The sequence below is a fragment of the Microtus ochrogaster genome, linkage group LG5, assembly GCF_000317375.1.
Source record: "Microtus ochrogaster isolate Prairie Vole_2 linkage group LG5, MicOch1.0, whole genome shotgun sequence".
In the NCBI taxonomy this organism is placed as follows: Eukaryota; Metazoa; Chordata; class Mammalia; order Rodentia; family Cricetidae; genus Microtus; species Microtus ochrogaster.
The window spans coordinates 43,185,028-43,207,690 of NC_022031.1; the positions used below are offsets into that span (position 1 = coordinate 43,185,028).

Genomic DNA, 22,663 nt, shown 5'->3' on the forward strand with positions numbered 1-22,663 from the left:
TAGCCCAAAGAGGGGTGGTGGCAGCGGGCAGGCAATAAAGCCTTTTAGGGAATGGTTAAAAACAATAATGCCAGTGTTTCAAAGCACTCTTCAGTTAATACTCCCTCATTCCTACCTGCATCACACATTCTTTAGAATACTTAAACATCATATTCTAGATTCTGGGAATACTATGAAGTCTATTTGGTAGGATGCAAACAGATTTAAAGACAGTATCTAAGTTGACCATCTCTAGTCTGAAAGTCTGAAATTGCAAATGATAAACAGTTTCAGATTTTGGAACAGTTCAGAATTTAGAGGCACTCAACTTCTAAAAGTCTATGTACATATTCCAAAAACTAAATCCCTTCTGAGACAAAGCACTTCAGATAGGGAATAATCAACCTGAAGAGACAAGAAAATGGTTCCAGCGTATCATGTAAACACAGAAGACAGGATCTGAATCAGAGCAAGAACTACTGTCTCCTGGAGAAGTGTTAATAATAAGTTGAAATTATCAACATTATTTTTATAAACTTGCCACACCTAAATCCTGACTTCCAACCTATGCCCCCTTCTCATGGGCAGGGAATATAGAAAACGAAGTAAGGATAGGAGAAAAGAGGTGGGGGTTGGGGGGAATGACCAAATCTAAAACTAAAAACAAGATTACTTACCAGTCAGCATAAAAATTTACTAAAGCAACATCAGCATTATCTGAAATTGAAAAACAAATCAAAGTTACTTGTTTAAATATGTCTATATGACATATTTAAAGATACAATTCTCATCATGATCTTTTCCTGTTTATTAAAGGGACAAATAAAGATCCACAGTAATAATAACCTCTCACCAAGATGGCCACACATAAGGGTAGGGTTGGCTTATGTATAACTAAACACTTTCTCTCTACCCTCCATTAATAAGGAAAAAAAAAAAAACAACTTTCACTGTGTTTCAGATGAGTATAAGGCAAAAAAGAAATAAAATTCTGACTGGGCATGTCAACTTCCAAGCAATCCATTCTCATCAAGTGGGATGGTCTGCAGCTTAATAATTCATTTTTAAATATCCCATACACACTGTAATTGGGAACCAGCTCTGCAAGCAGAACTGTCTTCAGCTGAAGAGAGCGGAACAGCTAACCATTTCTCACTCTCGGACGTCTACCTTGTAGTCTCTTCCTGCTGTTCTGAAGAGGCAAGCAGGTCTTCACCTCTCCCTCTCCTCATCCTTACTCTTCTCCTGATAAACTCTGCACTCAAAACAAACAAACAAAAAGCCCCCAAAGTGGTCTAAGAGGTCATTCTGTATTTGTGCTGCTTTCATTGGTTGAATAAAGAAACTGCCTTGGCCTTTTGAAAGGGAAGAGCTTAGGTAGGCGTGGAAAAGAGAACTGAATGCTGGAAGGAAGAAGGGCAGTGTGGCAGACGCCATGGTTCTCCTGCCCGAGATGGACACGGGTTAGACTCATGCCGGTAAGCCACAGTCAAGCGATACACGTTAATATGTGAGAGTTAGCCAATAAGAGGCTTGAAATAATGGGCCAGGCAGTGATTTAATTAATACAATTTCTGTGTGGTTATTTCAGGGGTTAAGCTAGCCGGGCAGCAGGACGCAGCCCACGCTCCTCCTAACACCACCAAGAAGTCTACCCTGTAGCATTATAAAATCTACTTTCCCAGTCCCTTCCCACATAATACTGTCACACAAAAAACTCACTACTGAGATTCACATCTTAGGATGTGTCAAATCAAAAAAGACACAGTACTGCTTCTTTTGAATAAAGCCAACACATAGAAACTAAAACTCTTCCAGCACTCATGAACTAATACACAACGACGTTCCAGAATCTGGAAGGTGAGAGGGAGGAGAACAGTGTACACGTCAAGTTCCTCCCTTTACTCTGTACATTTGCTCCACTTGCCTGTTCACTCAAGCTGTGATTCACAAGCTGGTTTCTGGACCAGATGCTACAGCATCACCCAGGAACGTACAGAAATGCAAATTAGGTGCAGTCTGGCAGCTTCTGCCAGGAAGCTGGCCAAACAGCACAAATATTAATAAGCCCTCGGTGTCTTTCCAATACCTGGTATATAGATATTCTATTGAGAGCTCACGAGGTGGGAATAGGTTCTTTTGACATTTAAAGCTCCATGAACAGAAAAAAAGTATGTTACTCAATTAATGGCTTTTAATTCCTCTTATCTCTAATACTTTCGGTTTTGGTCATATGCAAACCAGTGACATGGTGTTTTGATTTTTAAAGAAGAAAGAATTTAAGGGCACTGCACACATTTTTAAATCTCCTGTCCTGTAATCACCCATCATATCAGCCATGCATTGACCTTTCCTTTAGGATTTGCAAAAATCAGAATATCCCAAGTTAATTCTATGTATAATCATACAGTCAGTAAACAATACATTCATTACAATAGTTAATGAACTTAACTGGATCAATGTTATAAAAGAGATCGGAGAATAAGTCATTTAAATAAAATGGGCTCTCAATATTTAGCAGAGTACAGCCGAAACTGCAGGGCCCTAGCAGACCACCTAATAGTATCCACACCAGGACAAATAAACAAAAAAGTTAAAAGTCTTCCAATCCAGATAAGAGGGCACACATTTAAAAAAATTTTACTAATAATCAAAACCTGAAGTGTTTTTGTAAACTCAGTGAAAGGAGCCAGAATGCCAGTTTGTTAATTATTGTAGATAACTGAAATTTTATTTATAAATTTATAGAGAAGAAAATATACTTTAAGAAACAAGATACTTACTTAAAATTTCATCTATATTCTCTGAATCAAGACTTGTTATTTCAGCTGTTATAGGTGTAAAAATCGAAGTTACCTGAAAAATTTAAATATGTAAAATTAAAAACATTTCCATAAAAAGCAAAGCAGTCTAAAATTAATAAAGTTGGCTCTATTTGTTTTTAGAATATTGTCTACCAATTGATTGATTATTAGCTATCCTAACCTTCATTAGGTCAATAAAATAGGAGATATTTAACTTCCTGAGCCTAGAAATTGATCAAAGAATTTCACCACCTCCAAATAACTTGTAAATAACTAAGAAAATTATGAATTTATCCAGCTGTTTTTAAAGTAGTACTATAGAACTAAGCCTGCATGTATCTAAGAGACTGGGGAAGGATGGAGGAACCTGACGGTAGAGCCTTGTACTGCTTCCCCTTCTGTGATAAAGACACCATGCTAAGTGTCAGGAAAGGATGTTTTCACTTTCACTTTAGTGTGGAATCCAAGTTCTAGCTTGTCAAAGAGTATCTAGCCTAACATCTACAACATAGAGAAACGATGAAATTTTAAACCAAAGTAGCAAAGTTTCACTTATTTTAGAGAGTATTAATTATTCTCAGGGATCCTCTGTTCGGAGCAGAGTTCATGTATGAGAATTCATTCACGGAGTCACTGCAGCACAGAGAGAAAACTATCGTCATGTTCTAGTCAAATAATAATCGGGCACTCCTCTGGATGCTACCGCGGACACAGTTCTCACAACGTGACAATTCAAACTTTAGTAATTCATCAATAACTCAACGATATACAGGCATGCTGATGCTAGCACTACTATAGGTTTACTCATCTTAAAACAAGGCTAAGGCTACCACCACGCTTGCCTCCAAGTCACCATGATGTTTATAACCAATAACTTGACTACAACTGCCAGCAATAGATAAATCATTCTCTCTTAAAAGCAAGCTTAAATGATTGCAAGTATCTAATTTGATTTTAGAAATGTTTCAAAGTTAGTTGGGAAGAGTAGATTCCTTCCTGTGACCACTTATTACTGACCTAGCTTAGCTCAAGGCACACTAGATTCTATCTGGCATTTGAGAAAACAGATGCAGAAAGTCTCTCTGCCCTTCTTCCTTCTCCCAACCCAGCCTTAAAAATATTCTCTGACCTAAAGTAGGCTGTATGGCCCACATTAGCTTGAGCAGTGGTTCTCACCTTGCGGGTCGTGACCCTTTTGGGGTTTGTATATCAGATAGCCTGCATATCACATATTTACATAACAATCCATAACAGTAGCAAACTTATAGTTATGAAGTAACAACAAAATAAGTATATGGTTTGGGGGTCACCGTCACATGGGAAACTAGTTAGTAGTCACAGCCTCAGGAAGGCTGAGCATATCTTAGGCCTGGAGGAAAAAGATGGCTCCCCATTTCTGAAAATGGAAACTCCAAGAAATCTGAACTCAGACCTTGTTGGGGTCCACTTGGGACATAACCACTTCTTTCTACAGAACTCTGCAAAGGGAGAATATAATGTTTCCCTACTTCTTTCTTTAGACTGTATTAAATAAGCCTGTCTCGGTCCTTTGTTACAGAAGTCTTAAAACTTAGAAATCTTCTCTTATACATAAACACCAAGAGTGTTCCCATATGCATTTATGACCAATCTAAAATAACTGTGGAACTTAATTATATTAGAACAGTAAGATTTATAATTGTGTGATGGTGGAAAAATCTTATAGAAACAAACAAACAAAAAATCACAGAGCAACAGTGCTGATTACTATCAAAGTCAAGTCATTAGATAACAGAATTTACCAAGTATCTATTAGGTAACAAGGGCACAAATGTCTACAGTATGATACAACTTGTCTCATAAGCTCTCAAACTAGGAGCAAAGAGAATGATAAAATGTGTTAAATACTAAGGCTAAAGACAAAATATGGGAGGAGTTGGAGGAGAGGAAAGCATGATCAGAATATATCATATGAAAAAATTTTATTTTCAATAAAAAAGGAAACAAAATTTAACAAAAAGAAGGTATGATCTCTGCATAATCCAGGGAAGCCTCTTTTTCAGAAGTTACCTATTAAAATATACACTTTCACTGGACCTTATGGCATATGCCTTTAATCTCAGCACTTGGGAATCATAGGCAAATGAACAGTAGGAACTCTTTGTTCCAGGTCAGCCGTGGCTACAGAGTAAGACCCTATCTCAAAAAGAAAAAAAAAAAATGCTTACAGAAAGTAAAACATTTACATTCTGAATTTAATTGCTTTTTTATTTTGAAATAGTTACACAACAACATATTTATATAATAGGTAATAAAGAAAATGAGGTAATAATTGATTTGCCTGTAATAAATAGGCAACCACTACTTAAAAACACTGTACTGGGACATATGCAATTGATGAGACTGCATAGCTAGGAGATGACTTTGTTTACATGGACCCAAAGCAAGAGAAGTGCTTCCGACTGGATGGTCTCTCCTCCCTCTAGGGAGTAAAGGGGGTTTTTCTGTTACCATTAGCATTTCTATTAATACACAATATGGAAAGTTTATTTGACTCGTTACCAAGCTCCACCAGACTGACAAGACTGTTTCTCTTTATATCAGCTCTGGGATAAATAAAGGCTCTTGGGAAAACACCTTTATGCATCAAATGCTATAGCATTCACATGAAATAAAGGTAAGTGGGCACAGATAAGAAGGGAAGCAAGGACTCACTAGACTAAGTAAATATTTCAATTTAAAAAAATAAACTAGAAATACACACATGCACATACACACAGAAGGGGAAGGGGAGAATTTTAAACAGTAGATCTTAACAGTCATGGAGAACACAGTCTCTAGTGTAAAATATTATAAACGTCACAGGCAATATATATAAGGATAGATATAAACTCAAAAGTACTTTACAACTTAAGTTGTTCTCCCCAATTCTTTATATCATTTTTTTGTCAGTGGAGAGAGATATCTCTAACCATGTTCCACAAATCGTTAGACAATTGTGGAACACACATTAAGTATACCAACTACTTACAAGTCAGTCTGAGACGTCTAGTATTGTGATCGTACATAAAGAAGGGCATTCGAGTATTTAAATAAAATAAAAAACTCAGTATTTAAAAATCTTTCAGGGGCTAGAGAGACAGCTCAGGGGTGAAGAGGCTTGCCACAAGCTTGATGGCCTCAGTTCGGTCTCTGGAACTAACATAGTAGGAAGAGAAAACTCACAACATGTTCTCTGACATCCACACCATGTAGAAAAGAAGAAGGGAGGGAGGGACAAACAGTATTTTTAAAATCTTCCAATAGTAGGAGCTTCTTCAGCATTACCTAGAGGGTTTTTAAAACTGAGGTACTTGTGGAAACCACAAAATCCTTCCTTTTGTTACCCTGCCTACCTTCCTTCAAGGCTACCTGCCTGGCTAGCCAGTACTTGAAAAAACTGGAACTGTGCGGTGGTGGCACGCGCCTTTAATCCCAGCTCTCGGGAGGGAGAGGCAGGTGGATCTCTGTGAGTTCAAGGCCAGTCTGGTCTACAGAGCTAGTTCCAGGACAGCTAGGACTCTTTCACAGAGAAACCCTGACTTGAAAAACAAAAACAAAACAAAAACAAAAACAAAAAAATCCCAACACCTAGATCTTGGCCCAAGCATGCTCCACTTTTTGCTTCTCTATCTACACAAAGCCTACTCTACTGGGCAACCCTTCTAAACTACCACACAATCATCCTTTAAGGTGTTTTTCTTCATAGAAAGTGGCTTTCCTTTCTCAATAGCCCCATATGCTGAATGGTGTGGGCATATAAAAAGATCTGAAAAAGTAGTCAAAGTCAATAGGAGTTACTGAGAAACTAAACTGCTCTTTAGATTAGCTATCACATTGAAATGCTGATAACACGCTAAAGTGAAGTATTTCAGGAATAAATTTGGAAAGTGTTTTATTAACCACTCTCTCACTATTAAATCAAGTTTTAATTGCTGTAATACACTAACATATATCGGTCCTCACTGCTGCAACATGTGTGCATTCTGGCACCCAGTGTTAAGTCTCAGTGTTGTCTCTCTTTTTGAAAGAGGCACTAAGCCATCAGGTCCTCCTTTAGAATTAAGAATAAATCTTGAATTTAAAAAAAAATAAATCAACAGTAATACTGCAGGTGACATATTTTAAATAATTTTACATCAATTGTACATAATTTAAGAAATAAAAAACAATTTCCTAGCTTATTATCACCAGAAGTTTCCATCCAAATATATTCTGAATGGGAACTATTATGAAGTCTCCAAACTGAGTATCTCCCATGGAGGCCAAACTAATATTTCTGGATAGGGCTTCGTGTGCAGCAATTCCTCTGACAACAAACCTCCAAAGGCTTGCTGTCCACAGCACAGAAGTCTAACTCTACTACCAAGCATCCAGTACCACTCACCAACAGCTGCACCTTCCTTCTGGGTTACTGCTTTCCACTGATACCCTATGCTCCAACTAAAATGAACTAAGTGCATGCTTGTAATTGTTACACCCTGGAGGCTCCAGCAGGAGGATCACAAGCTTTAGGACGGCCTAGGCTATACAGTGAGATCCTGCCTCAAGTAATAAATTCATATTCATTCTCCATACACACACATCAGACACTATAAACTTGAGCTTTTTTATGAGGCCCCCGGATTAAGTCCATTGTCTTGGAGTTTTATATAGTTAATACCAACCCTTTCCTTCTACAAGCAGGGCTTTTTTGCTTTGTTTCATTTGTTGGTTGGTTTTTCGAGACAGGGTTTCTCTGTGTAATAGTCCTGGATGTCTTGGAGCTCACTTTGTAGACCAGGTTGGCCTCAAACTCACTGAGATCTGTCTATCGGTAGTTTTCTAGGCAAAAAGTTACAAAAGTGACCGTAGCAGACTCTTAGTAACTGAAAGGAACTGTACAGAACTCTTTACCAGTCCTAAATCATGAAGCACTGCACCCTCACCTAACATGTGAAGATGAGAACAGAGTGAGAGTGAACAGAGGAGTAAGGCTGTGGCTGCTGAGCCGGTCACTAGCCTCTCTATGTACTGGCAACACTCAGCTCTGCTCAAGAGAACAAACCCAGCAGCTCAGAACTGCTGTACGACCAACCAAAGGTCACTCACAAGCAGTCCAGATCCTTTCAGTTATAAATTCAGAAATGCAAAAGGTTTAGTGCCTACAATTAAATACATCTCACTCTTCTCCTGCCTCCATTCTTTGCTCGTGCCATGCACAATCACTACTGGAACAGGTAGGAAAGGCTACCTAGTTTTTAGTATCCAAGTCAAAGACTTTCTTCATGGCCCCCGATGACATGATTCATTTCTCTCATGTTGACACCTACAGCACTTTCTACAGAACATCAACATATTATTCTTAGATGAGAAATGGGAGAAAGAGGTAAAGGAGAATAGTCAACAAATATTTTTAGCAAGTTTGAGAAGAGTAAGGTTAAAACAAGGAATGTGACAATTTGGACTTAATTATTTGACAGAGAAAATACAATGTTTGTTGAAAATTTGGAGACCTAGAACAAATATCAGAAGCAACCTACCCTGCCCATCACAGGAGCTCCTCTGCATCTCTGTTCAACAGCGGCCCTGAAACCCCAGTAAGACCTGCTTTCGGTTCCCTTTACAGTTTGGCATGGTTCCAGATATCCCAACACACAGCCGTCTACTAAGACTTACCATAAGGCATGGTGACATGGTGACTAGAGTTAATAACAATGCACTTAAAAACTGATGAGCAATTAGATCACAAATGCTCAGATCACAAAAAAAAATGGTATGTAAGGTGATGATATGGAAATTAGTTTGATTGAATAATTTCATAAAGTATACATACATCAAAACATTACAATGTAAACTGTACATACACATAATCCTTATTTTCTGGTTATACCTTAATGAATCTGAGGGAAAATAACAGACTCATCAGTAAATCATTACTAAAAAGAGAAGAGCCACATCATGCTAGTCAGTAGAAACCAACAACTGCACTGCATCATCTGTAAGGAGGGCCCAAGGCTGATAAAATATTAGGCACACGTAGTTATCAAATATCTGTTCTGTTAGTGAGATTCGTGTTCACGGATGTGTTTTCCATCTAATAATCAGGGAGTTTAGGAAACAAGAAGTATTTCTGCTGCATTTGTTTGTTTAAAGACCAGTATCTTAAAACCTCACTGTTTAGTGTGGCCTTTGGCCCTACAGCATTGGTATTACCTGAGAATTTGGGAGGTCCCAGCCCAGGCCCAATAAATACAAACTTTCATTTTGATACAATCTCCAGATGATTTCTATGCACACTAAAGCTTAGAATTCACTGTTTTAGAAAACAAAAGCTTTTTACTCTAGTGACAAGCATATATATCCATTTAAAACTCTGTACAGTTTGTAGTCCTCAAATATAAACACAATCAACAAATTTGTGATAATTCTATAGTGACATGCAGATTACTTGACTTCAGAAATATGGAAAATCGGCAATTTTATTAGAAATTTACATGTTATTCTTGTAAACTATATTGCCTTATCCTTAAAAATAATTTGAAAGGATATTTCCTCATCAAATTACTGGAGTGACAGCTTGAATAGAGGATGTTTTCTCCCTGTGGCATTGCTGCTGCCAATGGGCATCATGTCCATCAGACATTCTGTAGCATCAATTTAGTGTTTGTATAAGATCCTCAAGATCCTCCACAAGGTGCTTGCTGTGTCTCCCAGATAGGACGACATAGTGAGTATCAAGCAATCGCTCTCTCGCATTTCTAATCCATACTGACAGTCAGTCTACCACCTCAAGTCCTAATGCCACAGAGCACAGGCTGCTGCTTGTCCCTGGAGGCCACTTTCCTGACTGCAATGCCAGTGTACGCCGACTCTCAGTTTTGCATTAAGCTGGTGGACAACAAAAACATAAAAGGTTTGCAGTTGGCTGTAAGGAGCAGGAGTTGAAAGGCCCCTAGAGAAAAGAAGCTGAGGCTGACAGGAACTAAGGGCCTTGAAGTTGGCTATCAATCAAGACCCATCTCATACTGCTAGTATTCTCAAGAGCAATGTAATGAACTACAAGTCCAAAGAGAAAGGAAAAACAGAACAAAGTATCCAAGACTCGGAAGCTATTTTTAACCCTTAGCTTGCTCAGTGGTACAGTCTTCTTACAGTATCAAAGAAACCTATTATGACACCATCAGAAGCAATCTGTATTTATGAACAAGTGTCACAACAATAAAGAGCAGTCTCCATTAACTGAAAACACATGCAGATATTAGGAAAGGTAAATTTTTACCTACCCTTTTCTAATACATCCAAATTCAGATATCAGTAATATAATCTCTAATCTCAAACTAAGCCAGTAAAACAGCCACAGGCAAATACAGAGAAATAAAAGTTGCTGCAATTTATACATTTTGCTACTGTTTGAACACACATGGATTTCCAATAAAAACTGATATCGGCTGTTGGTTGTCATTGCTATATCTAAATATGGGATGAACTAAATTAACTGGAATACAAGACAGTGCAGTTCTCTGACCTTCAGAGGGAATGTTCTTAGTATAAAATGACTTTCATGGCCAGGGATGAGAGTCTTAATGTGTGGAAAAAATTATTTTCTGAAAAAAAAAATCACATTTTGTTTTTCTAGAACCCAAATTTTGAGCAACTAACAAAGAGAAATTTGGAGAAGAGTCAAGATCACAACTGTATTTTTTCCTGTATACACCCTGGAACCTGGGGATGAGGGGTGGTGGCCATGAGGAGATAATGTTCAGTGTATAGTGATCTCCCATAGTATGCAGCACTGTTCCTTCAAAACATATGCTAGGAAAATATCTGCAAACATATGCCAAGAGAAATTCCAACTGTTCTTTGGGCCACACTGTATTTTCTTCCCAAAATGCCTGATAAAAGAAAGATCCCTTAAGAGCGTTATAGCTTAGTTCTAAAATGGTCCCCAAAGGCCAGGAAGGTTTGCTAGCCAGAGTGTGACTTCACTGGGAGGCGGGAGATGGAAGGAAGTTAGGTCAAGGAGGCAGTAGGGTAGGGTATTGGCCCTGTTATGTGCCTTTTGTTTCTCAGCTGTCATGATGAGCTCATTAACAAACTGCATCAAGGCCTGAAGGCAAAAAAGTCAACCAACTATGCACCAAAACGTCTGAAACCATGAGCCAAAATAAATCTGTCTTCCACACTTCAATAAGACTTGAGTTAATTTAACATAAACAACTTAATGTTATTACTGAACAACCTTACCACTAAAAGTCACACAAGTCAATATAACTTGCTCATAAGGTACAATGGGAAACAGTCATCTGTGAAGTGATTAACAAAAAGATCGGATTTGACTCTATCTATGCAAATCCACAGGTGTACAGGAAATACTGAATATAGGGAAACATGTAAAATGACACCATGAAAAAAAAAAAACGAGCAAGCAGTTAGTACTAGAAAACAGAATTTTAATGAAAAAAAATGGCAGGCTAACTTCTTTTGGATTTCCATAGGAAATGGATGCTGAAACAGGGAGTCAATATTTGAAAGATAAAGAAGGGTTGAAGAAGCAGTACCAGGAAGGGAAGACAGCCAACATTTTATAGTGGGTGAGATAGAATGCATCAATGTTTTTGAATACTAAACTTTGGAAATACCATATTTTTACTTAGCTTTAAAAAAACTTCAAGGTTTATACTAAATAGACCCTGTTTTCTCCTAATTATATAGCAAATCCTTTAATCCTACTTGCCAGCTTTTACTGTTAGTGCATATATTTCTACACTGCAAAATGTGAACACATGCCAAAGAATGCCTTTATTTCACTATTAAACATGTATTTTGGAATGCATAGCCATGAGTGAAGAGCAGTTCTTTACTGAAGTGCCTGGCTACTTGTTTTCTACACTCAGTTCTAGAATGATTCTTGGACTTTCTAATTTCTTATTCTTAAGCAGAGTACTAAATTCTAGGATAAAATCATGTTCATTACCAAATCCCATGACTCTATTATCACCCAGACCTATAGTACTAATCCACTAGTTTTAGAATCTGTGTTTTCATAACCATACAGTAAATTTTGCACTGTAAAACTGTGTCCTTAGTTTTCTAAGATATTCTTTTCTTTCTGCACTGTTAAATGATCTTTGCCTTGTACTCTACCTTGTTACTAAGTAAGATGGGGGTCCTGGGTTTTTTATTGCTCATATTTGCTTTTTACTTCCAATATTTTGAGATCACATTCTTTTTATAGGTATGTATGTTTTTCAGAAAAGAATAGGCAGGTTATACTTTGGGTTTTAACATAAAAAATTGTAATAGATCAGTTAAACCTCTTATGGCCACTGACACAGTAGGTATGTTTCATTTATTTCTGCCATTTTTAACTTTCATTTTTAAAAAAATGACTTTCCAACGCAAACTAGGTGGTTTTTTTTTTTAGAAAGTTAGTTTGACACAGGAAAACTTACTTTTTGTAGAATAGTGATCATGTTAACTAAATCTTATGCTCCTCTACACATTTTCTGCATACTGCTTTAATACTCATCCTTAGCAAATGATGCATCATGTAGCTCAGTACACTTCCATTTCTAAGCAAGTTTGCTGGAGGATGAAGTCCAGAGTTCATCATACTATGGCCCCAACTGTTTTCTTTATTTTCCAATGATGCTGTTTTTGAACTTCGCAGCCTAGCTTTGCTACTTACTTCAGCACAGAAACTACTCTGTCTTCTTAACCTACAAAGTGATGGATTCCTGGGCTGATGGAAATCTTCCTACATAAGTAGAAAACTCTTGGGAGGCAGAATGTGATTACCCAGCAAGTCCTGCTTGTCTCAATGCTTCTATGACTGTGGGTTCCCTTCATGCATAGCCATGAACTTGAGTGAAGGGTGGGTAGATACATTCTTACTAAGGTGCCCATGACAGGTTTGTAATTAACATATAGAAGAGAAAGGTATGTTCAGTTTTGTAAGATGAAACTTCCAATGGATTGAATTTTCCTTGTAAGTTTTCTGACACAGCAACCAGAGGGTAAATGGTGGTAGAAGAAGAAAAAGAATACTCCCAACATTGATATTCCCTTGAAATTTGTAATTTTGAATAACTAATATTTTGACTTACAGAGGCTAGTGGGAACTGAAGAACTGATAAGAAATACGAAAGGAAGTTAAGCAGCAGGATAATTTATAACTGACTAATCTTTGGAATCCATGATTCTATTTCAGTGCTGTCTTTACATCCCATGACACAGAGAACTATAAATGACAAAATATATCTTTGCGACTTTTATATTGATCTCTTGATCTCTGAGAGAGTTCCATTTAGAGACTGTGTAGCCTACAAAGACTATCTAAAATTGTTGTTTCAATGTCTACAAATGAAATGTTCACTGAAACTGCTGCAGTAATTTCTCCCACTTATAAATAGAACAATGCTCATCTCTACAATAGTGAGACTTGCCTTTCCCTCCTTGTAGAAATAGAATTTACTGGTAGGTACAGCATTTTTTAAAAAATTTTATTCTCTTAATCTAGCTATAAACTAAGTCATCACTTTTTACTTGTTAGTTTCTACAGTGAAGCTAAGTGTTGTCCTTACATAGTTCTGGAAGAGATCTCCAGCACTGTCATCTTTTCACCTGAGTTCTAAGTGTCCAAAACAATCTTCAGAAAGTGCCTTCTTTTCTAGCCACAGTCTCAGTGATGAAACACAGATTAATAGGTAGTCATCTAATTACATTGGCTAGGTTTGCTAGATATACAGAGATAGATAGATAGAGAATCTTCAACACTTCAAAGACCCATAGAATATGGCATTTAAAATGATTTAAGAACTTAGACTTTTCTCGACAGTGAGACATGTCTGCTTTTGGAAGCACCAATTACTTCAGAGAGGTTGATGGATGTCGAAGAAACTCATTATGAAATTTGACTTCAATGTAACAAGGCTAGCCATTTGGGTGAGATTAATTCACAAAAGCCTTGGCTTTTTTAATGATAGAAGATATCTTAAAAGCATGATGAAATCATGGATCTTATAACTTACAAATGAGATTCTCTCCAAAAATTTTTTGTTAGTACTGCTTATAAGCATAATGAGAGCCTTTGGAGTCCAGCCCCACGACTCTCTTGAGGATTCAGACTGGATGCTAGAGCAAGCAAAAAAAACAAAACAAAACAAAACAAAACAAAACAAAAAAACCAAAAACTTTATTCTTAGGAAATCTCAGGGCAAATGAACAAACTCTCTCACGCTGCACTTTTCTGAACCAGTCTCGTTATTGTTCTGCGTTTATTCTAATTCTCGTGTCCTACTTCTAATTCCTACTAGCTGCCGCTTCTTCTAACAGGAGCCTTGAAGTGAAAAAAAAATTACAAAAGTTATAATGTTTTTTAGCACTACTTTTTAAATTAACATGTGAACACATTAATTATTATGAAACTAATCCCCTGGAGTTACACTCAAAAGTAACAAAAAGGAAATATCACTGCCAGAGAACATAGTAACATTAAAGTATTTTTGAGAAACTTTTAGTTGTGTTTATATATCAGATTGCTGTGTAAAGTGTTTTTCTTTCTTTCTTTTTAATTTTTACTGTATGAATGTGTTACCTACATGTATGTCTGTTCTCCACATGTGTGCCAGGACTCTGTAGAGATCAGAAGAGGTCATAAATCCCCCAGAATAGAAGTTACAGGCAGTTGTGAGCCACTGTATGGATGCTGGAATCAACTGGGTTCTCTGCAAGAGCAGTCAGTGTTCTTAACTGCTGAGCTATCTATCTCTCCAGTCCCTCTAAAGTGTTTTTCTTATTCTAAATCGCCTTAAAAAAAAAAAAAAAATCAAAAGTCTCTGTTATGAAATGGCAACTCAAATTTCATTACTAAATTTTCACAGGCAAACTTTCTATGTTTTCCAAATTTTCCCTCACCTTGGCCAGAATATATCTGCTGATGCTTGCATATTTTTCCAACATGTGAAAATGATTCTTTGTGAAATAGTATTTAGTCTAGGAATGACCATGATCTTAATGTTTCTTGGGAAACAAATTCCACTGAGATGGGTATCTCAGCAACTCCAATAAATCTCAGAATATTAAGGTGCAAAACAGCCATAGATATCAAAGAAGTGCATGCCCAGTGGTTACATGATGAGAGCCAGAGCCAACAGCAAAAACTCCTGCCTCCTGGCACTCCACTCAAAGGCTGCATCAAATCACCAGATGGCTAAACTGTGGTTTAATCATAACCTCAACTAATTGTATAAAACAATTATAAATGCAATTAAGATTCTTATGAGAATTCATATTCAGGAATGAACAACAATTCAGTATCTATTTTTGTAATTTAAGTATGGATTATTTTTAAAAACATGATTACTGAATGTAAATTTTCTAAATTGTTTAATTTAACATATACTCTCTTAGCAAAGTTTTGGCTTTGTTACACGGAATTTATTCTTCAATCCACTGTTTCTTGGCTGAAACTAAACTGTTACCAGATCTTAATCACCACTTGATATTTGGAATGCTTGTCCCCTGCTATATGGAAGACCCAAACAGGATATTTATTCAATGGGCAGTTTTGAGATATCAGAATGAAGTTCAAACATTATTAAGCACTTCGTGTACTCCCTTATTTAATCAACACATGAAATAAAAATCAGAAGGATTCAAGTTGTCAGTTAAGTTTGTGAATGAGTCAGGGACTTAAACATGCATGGTCCCTCTTGCCTGACTTCATCCTTGTATTTTATGTTGTGGTGGTTTTCCTTACCATTATTTAATATTCATTCAACAACTGTGGAATCAGTAGACAATGAAACAAAGGAAAGAATTACAGGTTTAAATATGGGAAATGAAGTAAATTTGCTACTCATCAAAAATGGCATAATTTATAGTCAAACTAAAAAAAATAAAATAAAACTACAAATAGCTATCCTCCTGGTTATGGGAAGTAGACAAGATTGCCGGGCAAAAAATTGGAATCTTGGGGGTGGGGTGGGAGGGGAGTAAGGGGAGATGGGGAGAGAAAAGTGAGAAGGGGAGGATGGGGGGAACTTGGGGAAAAAGGATGATTGGGATAAAGGAAGGTTGGATAGGGGAGCAGGGAAGCACATATCTTAATTAAGGGAGCCATCTTAGGGTTGGCAAGAGACATGGACCTAGAGGGGCTCCCAGGTGCCCAGGGTGATATCCCCAGTTAGTTCCTGGGGCAGCTGAGGATAGGGAACCTGAAATGACCCTATCCTATAGCCATACTGATGAATATCTTGCATATCACCATAGAACCTTCATCTGGCGATGGATGGAGATAGAGACAGAGACCCACACTGGAGCACCGGACTGAGCTCCCAAGGTCCCAATGAGGAGCAGAAGGAGGGAGAACATGAGCAAAGAAGTCAGGACCACAAGGGGTGCACCCACCCACGGAGACAGTGGGGCTGATCTATTGGGAGCTCACCAAGCCCAGCTGGACTGTGACTGAAAAAGCATGGGATAAAACCGGACTCTCTGAATATGGCGGATAATGAGGGCTGCTGAGAAGCCAAGGACAATGGCACTGGGTTTTGATCCTACTTCATGTTCTTCTGGCTTTGGGAGCCTAGCCAGTTTGGATGTTCACCTTCCTAGACCAGGATGGAGGGGGGAGGACTTTGGACTTTCCACGGGGCAGGGAACCCTGACTGGAGAGGGAGGGGGAGAGGAGTGGGGGGAGGGGGAGAGGAGTGGGAGGAGGGGGAGGGAAATGGGAGGCTGGGAGGAGGCGGAAATTTTTTTTCAATAAAAAAAGAAAGAAAGAAAATGTGTAAGGTATTGCAGTATAAATTTAGTATACAAAGTTAAGAACATATTAAAAACAATATTAATAAAACTATATTTTAGAATCAGACTTTTAAAAATGAAAGGCCTCATCAATCCACCTATTTCAGAGGGTAAAAGGATGCAGACTCACAAAGGGCTGATGAGCATAAAAACCAGGCACCCCAAGGGGATTTCTGGGTTTCACAATGGCTCCACAGTTTGACAAGCTTTACCTTACAGAGGAAACACCCACTTGAAATGGACAAAAAGGAGGGAAATATCTACAATAAATTCAACCAATGTTAAGAAATGTGGGAAACAAAGGCAAACAACAAAACAATTTTAGAAGTGCCAAAGAATATAAAAGGATACACCAATGGCAAAACGATATACCAACTTCATAGCTAGGGAAACATAAGCACTCTTTAATGTGTGGGCAGATTATGATTTATGTATGATGTGAATTATCATAATAAAAACGATGCTGTGTGTGAAGGCTCACACCTGTGATTCTAACACATTAGGAAGCTAAAACAAGAAGACTGTTTGGGCCAAATAGTTCCATGATATCCTGGGTGACAGAGTGAGCCTCTAGCTCAGTGGTTCTCAACATTCCTAATGTTGTGACCCTTTACTACAGTCCCTCATGGTACGGTGACCTCAACCATAAAATTATTTTGTTACTATTTCATAACTGTAATTTTGCTACTGTTATGAATCATAATGTAAAGATCTGATATGCAGGGTATCTGACATACGACCCTGTGAAAGGGTCACGATAGTCCTCAATGTAACCTGGAAAAATCGCTACAATGTATTGTTAAGGGGAAAAAATACTAGAGACTGAATGTAGTAAGTAAATACTTGAAACCTTGATAGAGATTTCTGCCTCCTACAATGAGTCAGAAAAATGTTTCAAATCTAAGTGACCAGAGCTCAAAGTGGAACGTGAATATTTTAGGGCAGTGGATTACTGTGCAGTCACCAGCCTACTTCAGTTTCACTAGTGTGTGCCTTGCCACAGTCAATGGGAAACCAGCTGACAGAAATTAAGACTCCTCCTACTGCTGACTGAAGGTGAAAGGCTTTCTACCAGCTAACAAGGAAAGTCAGGAGATTGTGTTTGACTGTCTTTCATACACAAGATAAAAGTACCCCCCCAAAAAACCACAAAGAACCAATAAAGAAAAAAAATCAGTTATTCTAATCAGTGAAGCAATCGTTATATGCATAAAGTTTCGAGGCAGTGTCCACATGATCTCCTTATGTCTTTCTTCCATCTCCTAAATGTGGGTCCTTTCTTTTTCCCTAACTAGTAGGAATTTTAGAATGCACCACTATGTACCAGGATTTTTCTTTGTTGTTTGTTTATAATTCAAGGCTAACCTTGAACATCCCATCTTCCTGCGTCAAAATTCTTTCTGATGGGATTATAAACAAAGACCACCACATTCAGTTTTATACCAGTTTTCATTGAACCTATAAACAAATTTGCTTAATGGCCAAATTTTACTAAAAGCAGTAAAGTACATGCTTCTGAATAAGTAAGTTGATATCCCACCAGAAGCAATACTTAAGGGTAACGAGCATGTCTGTATGTAGCGAGCTGCGTGGAGTCACACCTGATGGAGATGTATAATCAACTCCTGAGATGGCTAAGGCCTGACTTATGCTATGATCACGCAATGATTATCAGCTGCCTGCATATGCATGAACCTATGGGCAGTGCCCACCTGGCAGTTCGGGGTTGGCAGCCCATGCCTACTTAAGGGCTGGGAGAGGTTTACCCGGAGAGAGAGAGAGAAAGAGGTGAAGGAAATAGATTGCTGTGAATAAAGTCCTGAAAACTGCTGCAAGAAGAGCTCCGAATGTTGCGTTTTCCTTGCTGGTAGAGGGTGGACGTGACATGTGTAAGTCAATCTCACAAGAGCAAATGAAACTGCAAAGCAGCTATTTAGAATCTTCCACACTCAAATAGTTTTTTCATCTTTTCAGTGACAAGTCGGAAGTAATAATCTTCTCTTCCTTTACCAAATTCAACTAGAGATGACACGTCTCTGAAGCATTATCATTTTCCACACACCTTATGTCAACTACAGCAGAAAGACCTCTGAAAGAGTCCAAATGCTCAGTAACAGACGAAGTTATCCTGTGTGCAGTTAATGATACCTTTCACACACATACAGAGAGGAAAGTGTCTCCCCACTCTCATTTGCACCACTTACAGGAATTTACCTGCTTTTGTATTAGAAGGACTGTATATCAAGTTATATTTTCTGTTCTATCAATTATAATTATATTTTTCACTATTTTGATAAAACTATGTCCTAAGAACCAGAGGAAAGAGTCAAGTTGATAAGTGCTTTATGAAATCACTATAATTTAGAATCAGACTTTAAAAAAAATGACTCATCCACTCGGCTATTTCAGAGGGTCAAAGGATGCAGGCCCACAGAGGGTTGATCAGCACAAGAACCAGCCACTCCAAGAGTATTTCTGGGTTTCACAATGGCTTCATGGGTTTGACAAGCTTCCCCTCCCTACCCTTTACCTTACAAAGAAAGCACCTCTCATATGTACATAGGATACAAAGAATTTTATATAATATGATGACATCACAGCCATGCAAAATAATTATGCCCAATTTTAAACTAGAAAACCAAGGCTCAGGAGAAGGAAAATGGCATGGTATCTACCACACAGCTAAGGGGGAGTCAGAAGAGAAGTGGGTCTTCCAACTTCTAGTGTCACTGCACCTCCTAGTATTATCAGTCACTGTGGGCATCCAGACCCTAGAACTACTGCAATTCATCAACTCTCCCTTAAATACAGGTTCTTGACAAAGTAAGCATTCAGGTAAAAAAGCCAGAAATTGATGTGGGAGGTCCTTCTGTATATGTGTTGCTTTTATTGGTTAATGAATAAAGCTGTTTCAGCCCATGGCTTAGCAAAGCAAAGCCAGGTGGGAAATCCCAACAGAGATAAGAGAGAAAGTAGGCTGAAGGAGATAGATGCCAGAACTTTACCAGTAAGCCACAGCCTCATGGTGATACAGATTAATAGAAATGGGTTAATTTAAGATGTAAGAGCTAGCTAGGAATACATCTGAGTCACTGGTCAAACAGTGTTGTGATTAATATAGTTCTTTGTGATTATTTGAGTCTGGGCAGCTGGGAAACAAATGAGTACTCTCCATCTACAAGGAATGAAACATATCTGAAACATGCACAAATGTTTTACTGCAGTGACAACTTCTAAAAGTCATTTATTGTTATTAAAGAGAGAAAGGTAGAATGTGTACATGAGAAACAAGAAAGAAAAGGGGAGGGGTGAGACCAGGATACATGTAGAGGTCAGAAGATAGATGTGTAGACTGGTTTCTCCTTCTTCCTTTACCTAGGTTTCAGGGATCAGATTCAGGTAATCATGTTTGCATGCTAAGGGCTTATACCTGCCAAGTTATCTCACAGGCCCCAGTAACTTATTTTCACAGTTTAGAGCATACATAGTACATCTTTACTTCATTACAATATCACTGAAGCTGAAGTAGGGATTATATTATGACTGTTTTATAAACGAGAAAATACAGTTTAGCAGTGTCTAGCATATATTTAAAAATAAAAATATTACTGAATGCTTTTATTCAAGACTTAAATAAGCTACATAATTTGTCTAAATTTATAATAGAACATGGATAAAATACCTTACATTTCTAATAATTCTAAAACCAGTGAACTATTCAAAAAATAAACCACACCTATCTTTATGTACTATTTTCATAAATATACAACAAATTTAAATACAATACTAGTTAGATTAAGCTAAAAGATAGAGCTTGGCTGATGTACATACTGAGGACCACATTCTAAGTTATCTTTTGTTAACACAATGACAATAGGTGGTGTAATGACAGAGCTAGCTTTTGTTAGTACTGTGACTAGGATCAGAAGACCACAGGCACTCAAAACTAGTCGTGGGAGCTTATTAATTCAGTGCACATAATTTTAATGAAACTAGACAGACAATGACTTCCTGACTCCCTCATCTTAACAGTATTTACTGAGTATCTGCTGTGTGGCAGAAGTCAGAAGAGTTCCCAGCACGGTTACAGGCACATTCATATCTCACTGTGTACTAGGACTTTACAGATGAGTTCCTGCCCCCTTCTATCAGCTGAGAAATTGGAGGCTCAGAAATAATCAATAACAGAACTAGGTAGGTAAATTAGCAGCCCTTTCCAAAGAATAGGGGAAGATTACCTATATGCACATAGGTATCTTTTTGTCCTATAGCAATTCCCTCAGATCCTCAGAGATAAAACATTCCATCTTGGTGCGAAGCTTCCTATGACTCAGGATTTTTTTTTACTTTTTTTTGGGGGGGGGAGGTTTACAAGGCAGCATTTCTCTGTAGCTTTGGAACCTGTCCTAGAATTAATTCTTGTAGACCAGGCTGGCCTTGAACACATAGAGATCCATCTGCTTTTGCCTCCCAAGTGCTAGGATTAAAGGCATGCACTACCACTGCCTGGCTGACTCAGGATGTTCTAAAACAAGATGACGCCGGGCGCTGGTGGCGCACGCCTTTAATCCCAGCACTCGGGAGGCAGAGGCAGGCGGATCTCTGTGAGTTCAAGACCAGCCTGGTCTACAGAGTGAGTTCCAGGACAGGCTCCAAAGCCACAGAGAAGCCCTGTCTCGAAAAACCAAAAAAAAAACAAAACAAAAAAAACAACAAAAAAACATAAAACAAGATGACATACCACCTTACAGGGAAGTTCCTTAAAACTCAGTCAGCAAACAACTAACTCCAAAGCTTCCGATATTCCTAAAACCCACTCTCCCTAAGTTTTGGAAGTATTAAGCTCTGCGGAGAGCTGCTCTCAGAGCAGATAGCTACCTAGAGACCCCACCAGCAGAAAGACTGCTCTGGTGGATGCCACTCATGCCAGGCTGGACTTGTGTGCTGATGGAGTCTTCAAGTTATTTCTGCTCCCGTAACTCCTTACTTACACACCTGCATGTAATCACCTAAAACGCATTAGTTCACCAAGATGGACGTTAATGGTGTCCTTATTCGTCTCTAATTGGTTCCTTATCTGGGGAAAGTAGAAATTTGTTCACATTTCCTTGGGAATAGAGCCATGCAACGCTTTTCTTTCTATATTTCCACAAATCAGTAATCTACCTCTTTATACCAGGACTAAAAAGGAATCCAGCTTTTGATTTTTCCAAACAGGAAAATAATTATTTAAGCTACATTCAAATACAAACAAAACAACTGGAAGGGGTAGTCTAATGTGTGCAGTGGGTGGTGAAGGCTTTCTTTCTCTTCACTGTGCTGCTCTGTGCTGTCAAAGTGGACTGCTATCACAAGTTAAAACATCAGGAAATCTTTTATTTAAAATCTTCAATTACTATCACCATGTTTTCATATTTCAAGCTGACAGTTTCCTGTTATGCCCACAGAATAGTTTTAATTGAGACTACCAGGAACTACTATTTGACTGGGAATCCTACACTCAGCAGAAGCAAATTGAGGAAATAAATTTTACCAACAACCCAGTTAGGAAGTTTTACCTGAGTCAGGTCAGCACAGAATGGAAAACACTGGCAAACACACACAGTAAGCAAACATTTGCCAAATGGGTTTTTTTTTAATACATATATAATCTTCTAACAACTGATACCTTACAATCTTTGTTTGACAACAGGGCTGCCTAGGTGTTCCCTGAATGTTCCTGGGACACTCCCACATGAAGGGCCTAAGCACTGGTTAAGGTTCTGGACTACAAAGAGGCTCCCAGAAAGAAATCCAAACAACTGAGTACCTTTCCAATTATTTCACACTCAGAAGCCCCCAATACACTCTTGACCCCTGCCTGGGAGCTCTATCTTTTCTATTCCTGCCATTCTTTGAGTATTCAAGAATACTTTATTTGTGGTGTTTTGAATGAGATGGCCCCCACAGGCTCATAGAAATGAACGCCTGGGGCTGGAGAGATGGCTCAGAGGTTGAGAGCATTGCCTGCTCTTCCAAAGGTCCTGAGTTCAATTCCCAGCAACCACATGGTGGCTCACAACCATCTATAA

At 38.2% G+C, this 22,663-nt stretch overlaps 1 protein-coding gene across 1 annotated transcript in view; it reads right to left on the reverse strand.

The window, feature by feature from the left end:
* Positions 1–22,663, reverse strand: part of Erp44 (endoplasmic reticulum protein 44) — an 81,776-nt gene that overhangs the window by 47,438 nt on the left and 11,675 nt on the right. Inside the window, exons 2-3 of the mRNA XM_005362162.3 lie at positions 2,763–2,835; positions 657–696 (exon numbers count right to left, since the gene is read on the reverse strand). Of these exons, the coding sequence (XP_005362219.1) occupies positions 657–696; positions 2,763–2,835 (113 nt within the window). The remainder of the gene's footprint in view (positions 1–656; positions 697–2,762; positions 2,836–22,663) is intronic.